At 31.6% G+C, this 16,038-nt stretch overlaps 1 protein-coding gene across 1 annotated transcript; it reads right to left on the bottom strand.

The window, feature by feature from the left end:
- Positions 1-12,412: 12,412 nt before the first annotated feature.
- Positions 12,413-14,270, bottom strand: LOC120141617. Its single transcript, XM_039156433.1, has 5 exons — positions 13,992-14,270; positions 13,711-13,829; positions 13,500-13,557; positions 13,084-13,161; positions 12,413-12,786 (listed from the first exon to the last, which is right to left on the bottom strand). Exons 1-5 carry the CDS (start codon positions 14,191-14,193, stop codon positions 12,593-12,595), a joined length of 651 nt encoding a protein of 216 aa, XP_039012364.1. The 5' UTR covers positions 14,194-14,270; the 3' UTR covers positions 12,413-12,592.
- Between the last annotated feature and the right edge of the window lie 1,768 nt (positions 14,271-16,038).

Raw genomic sequence — 16,038 nt, 5'->3', positions numbered from 1 at the left:
TTGCTTTGGTTTTCAGTTTTGTCTCATTGCTCTAGAACTGTGGGAATTGTGTTTTAATGTTATATTTCTCTTTTAATAAAGATGGCGATCATTTGTTTAAAAATATACTTTAATCTGACATGACCTAATATAGTGCAACCATAACACAATCTCGACTTGATATAGTGGAAGCATAATCTAACTACAGTAAAAGTGTTTTGTAGATGTGTTTTTAGCGACGTTTGGAGAGTAAACGTCATAAAATTTAAACATATAGCGGCGTTTACAATTCAAACGCTACAAAATGATACTTTAGCGTTGTTTTTCCAACAAACGCCGTAATAGAGTGATAATTTAGCTACAAACGCCGGAATAGAGTTATTTAAAGTTCTTGTAACTGTTGAAGAAGATGTAGAAATTCATGGTAATCTTCGAAACTTTATTTAATAGTTTGTTCATTTTCAAAACTTACATTTAATAATTTCTTATATAGTTGAAAATGTTGGAACGCGCAAGAGTAGAGAACGTACAACGTTAAAGGAATTATACCAACTTCCTCATAGGCACCGTTTCAAAGTTTCAAGAAACGATGTCGGTCAACCTATTGGCCTAGAAGCACGTCTTCTATCCGGTTACTTAGGCATAGTTGGATGTAATGCTAATCTGTTACCGATCAATTATGAGTCATGGCGCGAAATGCCTAATAGTAACAAAAATCAGGCGTTGGATTTTGTTTAGGTAATAATGTCATTATAATATATACTCTATAACAATTCAATACTAATTTATACTTACGTTGAACACTTATTTGTTGTATAGGAGAAATTTTCTTTAGAGGTCTCTGACGATTATGTGAAGCAAGCATTAGGGAAGAGATGGAGAGACCACAAGAGCTCATTAAAAAAGAAATACTTCAAGAATGATCTCAACCTTGAAGAGAAGCTACAAATAGTCCCACCTGGAATGCTTAGGTACCAATGGGAAGATGCAGTCAGATTTTGGAGTTCACAAAAAGGACATGTATGATGTATTTTTCAAAAATAATTTTAACAAATTATAAATCATCATTAAAAGTGGTTGTTTGACATTGTAGGACCGAGAGCATGTTGGTGTTACTAGCATGCAACAACAAAAGTTTACGCACACGGCTCGATCGAAGAGCTTTGCTTGTATAACTAATGAGGAGGTATTATAGATTATTCACATAGTTATTTGTATTCCATATACATACTAACTCAAACTAATTATATTATGGTACATTGTAGGAAAATGCATCTGGTTCTAAACTTAGCCGAATCAAACTCTTCGACATGACATATACAAAGAAGGATGACACTCCTATGATTGCTGAAGCTGCAGAAATTATGGTACGTTTATTGGATAGAGGTTTTAAATTTACCTAACTTTATTTATATCTGTAGCATGACATTTTTATTTGAATTAATTATTTACTTTATTATTAGGAAAAATCGAGGGAGAAAATTGTGAAGTATCAAGCTACGGCTTCGAGTAAAGGTCTTGTTAATGAGGATGACATTGAAAACCAAGCTATTAATGACGTTTTGGGTCCTGAAAGATATGGTCGGGTGCGCTGTCAAGGATTATTCGTTACTCCCACCAAATATTTTGGATTCAGTACATGTCATCACAGTCCCAGTCTTCACAATTAGAAGTTAGTCGTTTAAAACAAAAGTTGGTTGAAATGGATCAACAAATGGGTAACATGAAAGCCGAAAATGAAGCAAGAGAAACAGAGAGAGCAGCAGCAGCAGCACAGTGAGAAGCAACGACAGCACAGAGAGAAGCAGCGACAGCACAGAGAGAAGCAGCGGCAACACAGAGAGAAGCAACATATCAGCAAAAATGTCAAGAATTTGAAAAACGACTCAATGCAATGATGCAGATGTTACAGAAAACGCAACCTCATAATCCACCATCATAGTCTCATTTATGTTATCAGCAGTCTGTTAATGTTACTGAACCGTGTTTAACTGAATTGATACTACGTTAATGAAAACTTTTATTTATTATATTAGATTTGATGTTGTTTGTTATGGATATAGAGTTTGATGTTATTGATGTCATGTTTGTTGGATAATGGAACAGGTTGAAAAAATAGATTTGGGGTAATCGAAGAAAATATTTAAATTGTTTAAATTCTGTGTTCTTTAGCGGCGTTTGTAAAAAACGCTGCTAAATATAAAAAACAATAACGACATTTGTAACAAAAAACGCCGCTATGTACCATACCTTTTGCGGCGTTTATATGAAAAACACCACTATATACCAGACCTTTTGTGGCGTTTGTATTCAAAAAACGCCGCAAAATATCGTAAACTTTTGAAACGTTTATAAAAATGCCGCTATATACGTACACATTTTGAGGCGTTTGTGGAAAAAACGCCGCTAAATCTCAACACCTATTGTGGCGTTTGTCTCGTTATCTATTGTGGCGTTTTTTGTTATCAAACGCCGCAAACTTTAGCGGAGCTATTTTTCCCGACGCTTTGTCATATCACCGTAAGTATTTTTGGGGAACTTAAAAATGCACATTTTTACTGTAGTGTCTGATCCCAATCCCATCTCTATATTTAAAAAAAAAAACTTGATTATCTCTTATGACCCCAAAAATTTAATTAAAAAATTTAAATGGTATTATAAAATAATAGAAGTGTATTTTATTAAATATAAAACGAGTGGATTTTATTCTAACTTGACTCAAAAAATTTAACCAAAAAAAGAAAAGAAAAACTCAACCACTACAAAACTCTTATTTAAAAAAGTTGACCCTAATCGTATTGAATGAGATCAAAACCTGTCACGATCGGAGAAATTTGTCATTTCGATGTGGTAGAAGGTTTGTGTATAAAGGTTTTGACCACATGTTCAACTCAAATAATGAGCTTTCATAATTTTATTTAGAGATTTATAAAAGTATTTAGAGAAAAAAATCTTATAAAAATATTTATTATACTTGAAAATAGGGATAAATTTGTTTTTTAAAATCACGTTAGAGTTTGAGTTGACTTTAGATATCATATTCAGTTGAGCTTTCAATTATTAGTATAGATAAATATATTAAAAAAATAAACATATTATGTAAATAATTTTAATTGATGAAATTAAATTATCAAATTAATATAATTAATTACGGCTACCGTATTTGCGGACTAGAGGCTAATCCTTATTTTTTTAGCCTTTCTTTTTTATTCAAAAAGTTAAATTATCAAATTAATATAACTAAGTGGTAAACATTTTGTGAAAATAAATTATCAAATTTTAATATTTTTATTAAAAGACTTAAAAAGACATGAAAAATATAAAAATATTTATTATACTTAAAACCAAAAACAAATTAATAGTTATCGGTTGAAATAATACTTGAACTAATTTATAATATAAAACTTGATCAAATTTAATTATTAGTATATAGGTTATCTATGTTATTTTCTCAATTTAGTACAACATATCAATATTTATGAATCCAAAAATATGGCACGTAATTGTGAATATAAATTTTTCTATAAATATTTGTTACCTCAAATCACAGGGAGGTCTTGGACTAAAAGATTTAAAGACTTGGAACAAATCTTGTATGTTCCTTCTCATTAAAAAAAAATCCTTGCAGTGTTATATTTTTAAGGACAAAGACTTTTGGAATGTTGACATCAGTTCTTCACAAAGTTGGAGCTTAAGGAAACTCATAAAATTAAGACAGGAAGCTCGTCATGTACTGGACGTTGGAATTACGAAAATTACAACAGTTTGGGATGCTATTAGATTAAAGAAAGCTATTGTTGTAATATTCCGAAATTCAGGGTCAGTGACTAAATTGCAAATTTTGAAAATTATGTGCTTGATTTCGAAATAAATTAAAAGTTCATGGATTTAGTAGTAAAGCTGGAAAATAACAAGGGTGTTATGGTCTTTTCTAAGAGAATATTTTTATTTTCCCTTTTTAAGGAAACCACGTGGGAAAGGAGAGAATTATCCAGAGTCTTCTTCTCCAGCTTCTTCTTCTCCCCGTAAGCCTCATTTAAAGGTGAGTTTAATTTCAGTTGTTTAATTCTTGGATTTATAAGTTGATTTTGATTCTTGGAGTATTATATAAGCTTAAGGAAAGCTTATATAAGCTTTAAACATCAAGAATGGAGAATTAGAAAGGAAATGATATGAAGGGTGTAGAAATGAAATTTTGTTATAGAAAGGTTTTTGAAGTTCTAAAGATGGATTTGACTTGTCAAGGGTATAATTAAGAAGCTAGAAGCAATAGAATTGAATTTGGAGCATGTTGAAAGTTTAGTGTAATTCTTGAATTACATATGGAGAATAGGATTTTGATGTTAAAGAGGTGATTAATGAATAGGAATGAGTTTGAATATGAGTATGTAAGTTAAAAATAAGAAAGGGGATGATATATGAAGTATTAGCTGAAAAGAGTGGATTTTCGGGCATAAAAGAGGATTCTGGGCAGAGTGCATCGATGCACATTCATAGTGCATCGATGCATCAAGGTTAAAACCCAGAAATTGTTTGAAGGTGTATCGATGCATTGGTAATGCATCGATGCACTCTTTTAAAATAGAAACATCGAATACAATTAGTGCATCGATGCATAAGTCATGCATCGATGCATCCCTATAATAATACAACATCGAATGCATTTTATGCACCGATGCATCAGTAGTGCATCGATGCATACCTTCATTAAAAGATGAAATTGACTTTTCTCTGAGCCTAAGGAGTGATAGTTTCGAATATATATATCAATCATTATACTGATAAGTATTAATGTATTATTATGTAGATATAGAATGAAAGCTTGTTCCGGAACAAACTAAGGATTAGGATTGATTCAAAACAACGAGGCCCAGGTGAGTGCAATTTAAATTGTACTTATGTACCAAATAAACATTGGCTTGCGATGAGCCAATGATGGAGTCACTATGGTAAGAAGGGACTCCTAAAAATGTTATTTGAATTGTGATTCTTATGTTTGCATGAGTGCATGAAATGGGTACATATGTTATATGTATTGCATATGTTACATGAATTGAATGAATATATGTTAGTGTGATAAGCTATGTGAACTGGTTTAAATAGTATATGTGATTATATAAGTTTATAATATAAATATGTGATATAAGACATAAGTAAAGAACTATATGATATTAGATAAGATAAACATATGCTATTATAATGACTATAGGATCGCGAACTATGTAAAATAGCAAGGACTTATGTGATAGCAAGAGAAAATGATATAAATAGATGATATAGATATAAATGATAAGTTAAACGACATAGACATATGTGATTATATGAAAAAGAATATAAGTTATGTGATTATGAACATGTGGATATAGGTCTAGTTGAGGATATAATAACAAGATATAAATTACACGAGTTAAATATATGAGAATTAGTATAACCAACTTATGAGATGAAATGAAAAGTGAGACAAGTTAAATAACATTGACCTATAGGACAATATGAAAATAATATATAATTAGGAGACATTGACAGAAGTGATTATATGAACATGTAAGATAAGCTATATGGGAAGAGTTATGGGCTTAAATGAACATATAATATATGAGTCATATAGTAAAGATCTATGAAGCTATAGGAAGATGTTATGGGAGTTATGTGATGATAAGTTATAAGAATATATATAGGTAACAAGTTATGTGAAATTGAATTAAGTAAATATATGAAACTAGGATATAATAATGTGAGATAAGTTATAGGGCATTGATATACGAACTATATGAAAGTATGTACATGAATATATGTATAAGTTTATATGTTATTCTATGTGATATATGATGTATATATGAACATATGTGAATAAGATATGACATGTGTGTTTACATGAAAATGAGAAATGATATATCCATATGAAATGATCTACGTGATTACATGTAATACGTGATTACATGCACTTGAGATAAAGGTTATATGATATGAGATGTATGTTCACACATACATATGGTATGTGACAGAAGAAAAGGAACAAGTGATATGAAACATAAGAATAATGCCCATAGTATATGATATGAGAGCTATAGGTATAGTTGGCATGCCAAGAGTCGAGGGTTCTACGTGGTCCTTCGGGACATGTATGTAATTATGTGGAACCTATATGTAGTACTTCGGTACACTTATTGGAGCCATTGTATTATGTATGCGGTTCTTAAGGAGTAGTCCTTCGGGACATAGTGGTCCTACGGGACATATACAGCGGTCCTTCGGGACATAGTGGTCCTACGGGACGAATACTGAACTAAGGTTCGGTGCCCCCATGAGGGAATTGATACGAGCTGTGGTGACAGCATTAGTGCACAACCTCAATGTACTCACATACCTCTATTCTCAATAATATACATGGGCAATTGAAATACAAACTTTAAAGTGAAAGTGGTACAAGAAGGTAAGTTTCGTATGTGCATGATATGATTATATATGTTATCGTGTAATAGATACATGCATATTGAAATGTCATGATCAAATGTTTAGAATACATATTCATCGGATGAAATGGGTATTGATTGGAAAAATGTATGATATTATATGATAGATATGTTAATGATAATGATAGTATTTTGTACAGGTATGTGTTTTGTTATATGAAATGTTCGATGGTTTTTATTATATGTTTATATGCCTCACTAAGTCAACGACTTAGCGTGTGATTGTTTCACACGTAGGTTTCGAGAAGAGTAAAGAGCAATATGGAGCAAGACAGGTCAGTTACTTCTTACCGAAGATCAGATCAGAAAAGATGTTTTGAATTAGATGTATTCTGTACATTGAAAATGGTTGGCATGTAAATAAATGTCTGAATTGTATATGCACTGAACGGTTTTGCAAAAACATTTAAGCTCTGAATAGTTCTGGAAATCTTTTGAATAAGCTATATGTATAAAAGTTTTAAATTACTCACTATTTTATACAAGTAAATGTTTTGAAAAAGTCAATGTGACACCTCGGACTCGAATCCAGGTCGGGTACGGGTGGGGGTGTTACAATTGTCCCCTGGCAGAAAATTGTCTGGTTTCCCATGCACATTCCTAAGCATAGTTTAATTTCTTGGATGGCTTTGCTTGATAAGCTTCCTACAAGAGAAAGACTCAACCGTATGGGACTAATCACTGACTGCAAATGTATTTTCTGTGATGATCCTTTGAAAACAAGGGATCATATTTTTCTGCTCTGTCCTATGGCTACATCAATCTGGAAAAATGTTTTTTCCCTCTCGGGACTTCACTTCTACCCTTGTCCGTGGGACACTTTTTGTGCAAGGGCTTCCACTACTTGGAAAGGCAAATCAATGCTCACTCTAATTTTGAAGCTATCTTTTAATGCCACTATCTACTTACTGTGGGAAGAAAAAAACAAGAGAATGTTCCAAGGTAGATCCAAGAATTCTCAAGAATTATTCCATGACATCAGAGATATAATTTGACTGCACTTAAGCAATAGGAAATTCAATAGCAATGATAATGTTAATATTACTCTTTCTAGGAATTGGAATATAGGGTGATCTTTGTTTTTGTGTTGTTGATCACTACTACTTCACTCTGATTCTTTTGTATCTTGTTGCTGTACAGGTTGATTTTGGGTAATAAAATTTTAATTAAAAAAATTCTATAAATAGAAAAAATCACAAATTTTCTAATTATTTTAATATTCAATAGTCATATTAAACTAATTATTGAAATCAATATTTAGTAGTTATATTAGACCCAAATTAAAGTTAGAATTAAATAATTATTATGATGTTAAAATATCAAACAATTAAATTAATCCTGTTTGACTAATGAATTATTATAATTTTATTAGACACTATTTTAAGTCTATGAATTGTATTTTATAACATGATATTTACTCTCTTTATCTTAAAAAATATAATGCTAAATTTAACATTTAATGTTTATTCATTTTGTCATCTGGTTTTTTAGTTAAATTTAATGTTTAGTATCTAAAAATAAAATTTGGTTTTCAACAGTTAAAAATTTTTGAGTTGTTTTTAATTAAAATATTAAATTGTTAATATTATTAATATAAAATCTCACACAATAATTCATGTATATTTCATGACTTTTTAATATTTGACATATGTATTTTTCATATATTTTTAAAAAGTATAATATATTTTGAATTTTTTTTAATTTTTTTATAATTTTAATTATTTATCGATGTAACATATAAGATAAATAATTTTATACTATAATATAAAATATACGTGGGTTACCACTTCAAAACTATTAAAATTTTAATATTTTTATTAAAAAATAATTTAACTCTTTTTTAAATATTAATTAATAATTTTATTTGAATAACAATAATGATTAATAAATGAAAGGCTTAAATGTCAAAAATTAAAAGGGTGGAATATTAAAATGGTCAGTTTTGTTATTTTCGCTTATTGATTTAAAAATTATATTTTGATCACTTACGTTGTTGATTCATAATGTTATGATCGTTGTGATGTATAATATCTTTAGTATTTATTTTTTAATGAAAATATGGACAAAAGTCACTACATAAAGGAGCGCCCAAGCCGGGCAGAGGATCAGAGAAAATAGATAGGCATGCATTCGAGTTCACTTCTAATTTGAACATAAAACAACAACCATATTAGATTCACGTCGAATAAGCTTGAATTCAATCGACCAATCTTTGTCATGAAGAGAAGCAATTGCACACACAATGGAATGTGGACTTCGGGTGAAGGTTGAGAAAGAAGCTTTACCATATTCGCATTGTCACTTTGGATAATGACACGTTCATATTCATGATCCCATGCAAGATTGAAGCCTTCAAAAACACTCCATAGCTCGGTATTGAGGACAGACGATATCCCCAACTTCTTCGAAAAGGAGAGAATGTGACGGCTTTCACGATCCCGTATACTTCCACCTATAGAACCAAACCCAAAGTTACGTGAAACGGCCGCATCAGTAGTAATGCAAATCCATCCGAAAGGAGGTGGTTGCTAAGAAATCAGCTCTGGAAAAGGTGGGGTGTTTGTCGGTTGGGAGCAATCGGATGGTTGTAGAGCTTCGAGCCTTCGCCCAATATAAGCTTTGCTGAAGGAGAGAGTGGGTATCCATCTTATTGTTGCAGAAAACAAGAGCATTGCGTCTCTTCCAGCATTGTCAAACGATTGAGACAAAAAGATGACACCAAGGGCCTTGAGTCAACGGACATAGGCCATTGGAAGAGATTCCTTGTAAGATCCATGTTCGAAGAGGAAGCTCAAAAAAATCACGGGATATGAGCTCTTGAGGAAAGGAGTTCCATAGGTTTCGCATTGAAGAGCAGTCTCGCTCGCATAATATGAATTAAAGATTCCTCATGAGCACCGCAAGCATGGCAGGAAGCGCCGATGGTGAGATGTCTAGCGGTTCGGTTAGCATTGGTGAGCAGTTTGTCACTTTGTCTTGCACGGCGAGCCATAGAAAACCACGGAGCCTCTCCGGGATAGCCAACTTCCAAATTATTTTTCAAATCGAATTGGTAGCCTGCCAGTTTGCTTTATATAATTGAACATAAGCACTCTTGACTGTGAAGTCACGATTTGAACCTGCATTCCAATAGCAAGAATCGGGGCCAATAGAGTTAAATACCTTGGACTTGGATACAAGGCAAAACAGTCGGATCACTAAGTTGTGAGAGTGTATGCCAATCCCAAAAACCATCAGGTAAGGTGAGATCTTTTACACGGAGGTTATAATCCACCATTGTCGTTGGGAGGTTCCATTGAGTTTGACCCCTAAATTTTAGATAATATATCAATTTAATCCCTAAATTTTATATAAAACATCATTTTGACCCTTAAATTTTAGATGAAATATCAATTTAACCTCTAAATCCAATCATAATATTTGTCCGCGGCTATCGCTCACCATTGTTACCGGTCATCATCGACCGTTGTAATTGACGATTATTAGTCCCTAAAATTTTGAACTTACTCTTTTTTTAACCTCCTCAACATATAATTGATATTTGTTTCATAGAAAATTACCCATCAACTCAAGGATTGGAAAATGTTATTATATATATATATATATATATATATATATATATATTTAAACTTACAGTTGATATAGATAACGTTGATATGCCATTTCCTTTTCTTTTAACTTTCACTTTTTTATGAGATATCATATGGTATATATCTTAATATATATTTTTGGTTTAAATAAGTTTTTATGAAGATACACCTCGTATTATAGTATTACAAGTAGGGATGAGTATTAGATTCGAATTCGACGTGTTTTGATTCATCCTGATATGAACAATTCGAGTTTTTTTTTGTTGTTGAAAAAAATAAGGTTCAAGTTGAGTCTAATGGGGTTTTGTGAAGGGATGAGATCATATCGAGTCAAGTTTAGGATAAAAATATTTAATCTGACTTGATTTGAGATAATATTATAATTATCTCTTATATGTTTGGAAAAAATGCAGTTATACTCCTCTTTATATTGTTTTTTCTATTAGGCCCTTATATTATCTAATAAAAATAAAAATTATATTATATATATGAGTCTAATGCAGATACATATTTTTACTTCAAAAATCAAATACAAATACATGATTTAATTTTTAAATAAAATATGAATGAGTCAAAAATCAAACTTTAACTCGACTCATTATCGGCCTAATTGTAAGGGGTGACCTTTCCATGTATGTTACACGTCATAGAAGTGTCCCTAAGGGAACTACAAACTATTTCATGCAACGACCAAGTATGATGCAGACCTTGTCTAGCTGTTTGTTTCCTTAACCACTGAAATATGTTCTCTTATACTTCTATAATTATTTTCTTGTAGCGTGTAGCACCCCAACTAGATTCGGATGTTCAATCAAATAGGAAACGTCATACTAATTACTATAATAACTTTAGGTTAACTGAAATTTAATTTCTAATTGACATAGTATAAAAAAAAGAGATTAAAAAAATATTTAAATTTATATAATCATTGAATCCATCAATTGATCTTAGTAGTTAAAGAGAGTGTCGTTCTCTATAGGTCACGAGTTCAAACAATTGTGTTTGTGATTGTGTGCTCGTTGTCAATGACTAAGAAAGATTTGAATAAACATTATCTTTTAATCACCTTAGATTATTTAAAATATATAAATATAATCATTTTAAAATAATATTAAAAGAATAAGATCCGTCAAGATGGATGTTTAGTTGGCTGCATGTGAGCTTGAGGTTTAAGCACTCTAACTTCCTATACTGGAAATACATCTTGAATTTATTATCAGATACACATTATAAATTGTATAGTATCCATAAGATGAATAAAATAATTATGGATGACTTTAGATCATAAAAACGAAATGGAAGATATTGACACTAAGAAAGTTTTAGAGGTCAAGTTCTTAAAATTCGTAATAATGACACATACGAGGAGAATAAATATTTTATTACCTCCATTAAATGATAGCAAAAGTATTGCTATGTGTATTTACTAAAACAACAAAAGCGAATTTATAGAGAAAATTATTTTTAATAAATATGAAGTTGAAAACCAACTTAAAAGATTAAGATGATAAAAAGTGATTGTGCACAAACATGATATTATCATGAAATGATATCACTATACTCTCCTAAAATAAATGGAGAAGTAAAGTGGATGAATTAAACCTTAAAGAAAACAATAAATGCGAAGCTATAAAGTTCTGGGTTGTCACAGAACATGTAGGGGAAAGGAGAAGTTGTTTACTATTCACCAACAAAAGTTTTAATTATTCACATACATATTTAATTATATGTTCATGAAAATATTGACGAACATGCTGTTTTATTTAATGTTCACAGAAATACTTATCTATCATATTCATAAACGTTAAATAAATATGCCCACAAACATTAAACACAACAAAAACAAACATAAAAATATAAATAAACACAAACTGAATACAAATAATATTGGAAATAAATAAACAAAATATAACTTCAAATTCATTTCTTATTCATTTACAATCCGGTCAGGTTGGTGCATGCATGTTTACCCTTGTTTTGGCCATTGTGTTATGGATGTCTATATAAATTAGCTATTGATTTTTATTGATTCGTGATGATTGAAAACGGTAGATATTTTGTATTGGCCCTTTCCTTGGATCGTCAGGATAAACCATACTCAGAGCTGGGCCATCAAACTTTAAGATCCCTCTGCGTCAGCTCTCAATCTTAGAAGGTATCGCTTGGATGATCCCATGCATGTTTTTCTTTAGGTGATTTATATACAATCTTGTTTTATGTTTACTCAGTGTGTTAAAGCTTGTTATTTACAGCTCGATTCCGTTGAGGAAACAAAAGTCAGACTACTTATATGAGCTTGTTGTTTATTTAAAACATAGCAAAGACAATTATATACGAGAAACAACAGTCACGGACTGCTTATATGACAGTAACAACGAGAACCTCGGGTTATGCTAAAAGCTCAATCATTTATGGATGGTGCTAATCTGTCATTTTCCATCCTCTTCTAAACCAAATCAATTAGCATAGCTTCAACAACTTGAATGGAAATCACAAAAGCCTAGGAGAAAACTGGCATTTGCAGCACATTTGAATTCAATTTCAAAGATCCTACAATGGTAAAAGTAAGACAGGGCAAGGGACGAACTCAGCCAGTAGATTTGCATCTACATGCTTGGAATGAATGGCTTCCATGCTCATCACCACAAGATCCAAATTCATGTCATCAGCAACTTCACCGATGATGGCGGTAGGCTTGCTTCCTTCCCCAAGTCGCTCCAACAACTTAAATTCCTGAAATCCACCTGTTTTGCCCCCCATCAGCCGGCACAAAAGAAAACGTTAAAATAAGCTAAATTGCCCCACAACCTTACTGTACTTCTATTTACCAATCATAAAAACTTTCGAGGCATCATATCATATGATACAGAAATAACGCAGTTATACATATTGTCCCAAATACCATCTGAATCTAATTTCTGATGAGAATTTCAAGGAAAGAAGACCAAGAAAAAGCACAAGGGACCATTTATGCATAAGCAAGTATGTTAGGTATTCTTAATTTCCTGCAATGATTTTTCTTAAAATTTAAGACTACATACCTTCAGAGAGATGCCAGCGAACACTAGCCAATTGAGTTTCATGACCCGGCAATACCTCTTTCTGCTTTTCATCAATAACTGCAAGCAAAGAACATACATAAAGTTCTCAGTATTTCAAGTCTTGCTTTAAATACATAAGCAACCTGGTATCAAGGAAGGGTTGCGGATGCTGGAATTTGACCCAGCTGACTGCCACAACACTTCTAAGAGTGGCTACAAAGAACTAATAGGTTGGCTGTGTGTTTACAGTTGCCTTTAGCAGTCCAAAACACTTTTTGATAAAAACGACACTAAACAAGGATGTTATTGCCACCCAAACACTATCCAAAATTGTTGTTTTTGATCGCCATGATTAAACACATATGTTCTTCAATAATGCATACAAAATGGTATTTTACATATGGCATAGCACATACCCACAACAGTAATGTCAGCTCCATTCTTCTTTGCCAAAGCAGCAGTAGTTGCAGCTGCCTGCTAAAAAAATTAAGATTTTAGAGTGCCGACCAAAAAGAAACTAAGGATTGGGCATCTAAATGAAAAAAAAAACATTTCTTTTTTTAAAGAACTCATTATTGATGCTCTGAAACTGTGACAACTTAAATATTATGTCTTTAAGAAAGTAACCTGTCTCGTTCCTTCAGAAAGATAAGGATTACTGTCAGTTATTGGAAGAAGCAGATGTTTGAATTGACTAAATGGTTCAGCTGCTAATTGCACTTCAGATTCCTGGGGCTCAGCCTTCGCTGTTCAGTCACAATTAAAACGAAATTTGCCCAATTTAAACCAATACATCATTGATCGAAAAAGATGAAGAAAAAAAATTCGATTCCCATCAAAATTTAAAATTCATCAAATCGCTATAATCATTCCATAAACCCAACAACACTAATAATAAAAGAAGTTACCTTTGTGTCCGACTCTATTAATTCTGGGGAAAGTAGAGAGATTTCGAGCTCTAGACAAGAGAGGAAAAGGGGAAGAAAACGAAGAAGAAGTGAAAGCTAAGAAAGATAAAGATTCAGTAGAACAAAAAGAAGGGGAAATTGATATTTTGGTGTGCTTTGAAATATCGAATGGAATTGCGACCGAATAATGAGCAAAAGCCATCGGATTCTGTGGAACCGAGTAAGATAGAAGAGGACTGAGTTGATGATGATGGTTCGAGAAACTGAGTTGTATGCAATGTAAACAAATTACTGATAAATTGTAGAAATATGAAAAGGAAAAAAACGGATAAAGGAGAGAAAAGATAATGATTGCATGCGTGCAACGTGTATTAAGATCATGCCCTGGGCTATTATTACCACGTTTCTTTCTTAATCGTGACCGTTAATCTCATGTCGAGATCTTATACCTTGTCGCGTAGACCCGTTCACAACGCAGCGTTTTACCACTCTTTAATGTACAATGTGACATTGAATAAACACATAGCAGTCTCGAATATTTTCGGGACCATGAGCGAAAATAAAAAATAGATTATGATTAAAGAAAAATATACTCTATTACTTTAAACAATTAATTTAATATCGTAGAAAAATTATTAAACTTTTTTGACTATTAATTTTATTATTTTATTAAAAAAACATCTTAAATACAACTAAGAGAATAAAAAAATTGAATATGCCTATAAATTATGATATGGAATTTTATTCTGAATAATAAATTAAAAAAATAAGAGAGGGATTATCGATAATAATCAGTTGCTTTGCTTGTTCTGTAAAGTTCATTCGGAAGATGTTATTCATATGCTTTGCCATTGTAATATTGTTTGGGAAGTGTGGCAGAGGTGGTTTAAGTTATGGAACGTTAGTTTTATTTTCCCCGACAACGTCAAGCTTCTTCTTGCGATGTGGTCGTCACAGTCTATTAGAAGGAAAGTGAGGGATTTATGACAAATTGAGTTTTTTGGTTTAATTTGGCAGATTTGGTTATGCAGAGATAAAGTCAGGTTTAATAATTTATCATTTACCGTGGATCAGATATTCAATATGGTTCCGTTGCAGATTGGGATCTGGGCTCACATCGTTTGGCCATCATTAGTTCCTCAAGCTTCTGATTTCGTGCGTTGTCCTGAATCTATCATATTTGGTTTCCAGTGTTGGTGAATTTGCTGTTATTGTTATGTCTTTTAGTATGTATAGTCAGGCTTTAATATGTTTGTTAGATTTTCTGTTGTGGTGGTAGGTTTGACTTCAAATTGTTAGTGCTTTACTGATTATGTGGGTGGTTTGCAGATTGTGGTTGCTCAGTTAAGAGCATTTTTTCGTTTGATGCTAGGTGTTTTTTTTCAGGGTTGGTTCCGGATGTAATACGGCCTATGATCGTTATATATTGTTTCATCTCAAGGTTCACTCTTTTTGCTTCATTTAGGTTTAGAGAGGTTTTTTAATGGGGTCTTTGGGGTGGTGTATTTTGTGTGATATATAATACAAAGTACCCTCTTTCAAAAAAAAAAAAAATAACATATTATGTTATCGTTAGATTGAGATTGAAAAAGACTAAGAATTAAAGAATATTTGATAAATTAAAAAAAATTTTGAAAAAAAGGACAAATATAATTAGATTTAATTCAAAATTAAATGAATTAACGAGATAGATGGAGAAAATGATGAGAATTTGAGAATTTCATGAAATTGTAAAAAAAAAATAGAGGTTTTAATTATAAAGATAGAAATTGAGATTGAAAAAAAAATAGGAACTCAATTATAAAGGTATAATTGAGATCGAAAATTCTTAGGGGCCTCAATTAGAAAGTTAGAAAGTGAGATTAAAAAATTTTAAGGGTCTCAATTATAAAGCTAAAAAAGTGAGATTAAAACATTAGAGGTCTCAATTATAAAGGTAGAAATTGAGATTGAAAAAAATTTAAGGGCCTTAATTGAAAAGGTAGAAAGTGAGTTTGAAAAAAAATTCAAAAGCCTAAATTATAAAGTTAAAAGTGAGATTACAAAA

Source organism: Hibiscus syriacus, unplaced genomic scaffold (genome assembly GCF_006381635.1).
Source record: "Hibiscus syriacus cultivar Baekdansim isolate YM2019G1 unplaced genomic scaffold, ASM638163v2 tig00110812_pilon, whole genome shotgun sequence".
Classification (NCBI taxonomy): domain Eukaryota; kingdom Viridiplantae; phylum Streptophyta; class Magnoliopsida; order Malvales; family Malvaceae; genus Hibiscus; species Hibiscus syriacus.
This window is presented reverse-complemented; position numbering and strand designations above follow the sequence as displayed.

Bases quoted from the DNA above. Each gene is read 5' to 3' on its own strand.
- LOC120141617 (XM_039156433.1), bottom strand. From the start codon at position 14,193: ATGGCTTTTGCTCATTATTCGGTCGCAATTCCATTCGATATTTCAAAG. The intron at 13,558-13,710 runs GTTACTTTCTTA...TTTTTTTAGCAG, and splicing joins TTTCTGAAGGAACGAGACAG to GCAGCTGCAACTACTGCTGC. The intron at 12,787-13,083 runs GTATGTAGTCTT...GGGGCAAAACAG, and splicing joins TCGCTGGCATCTCTCTGAAG to GTGGATTTCAGGAATTTAAG.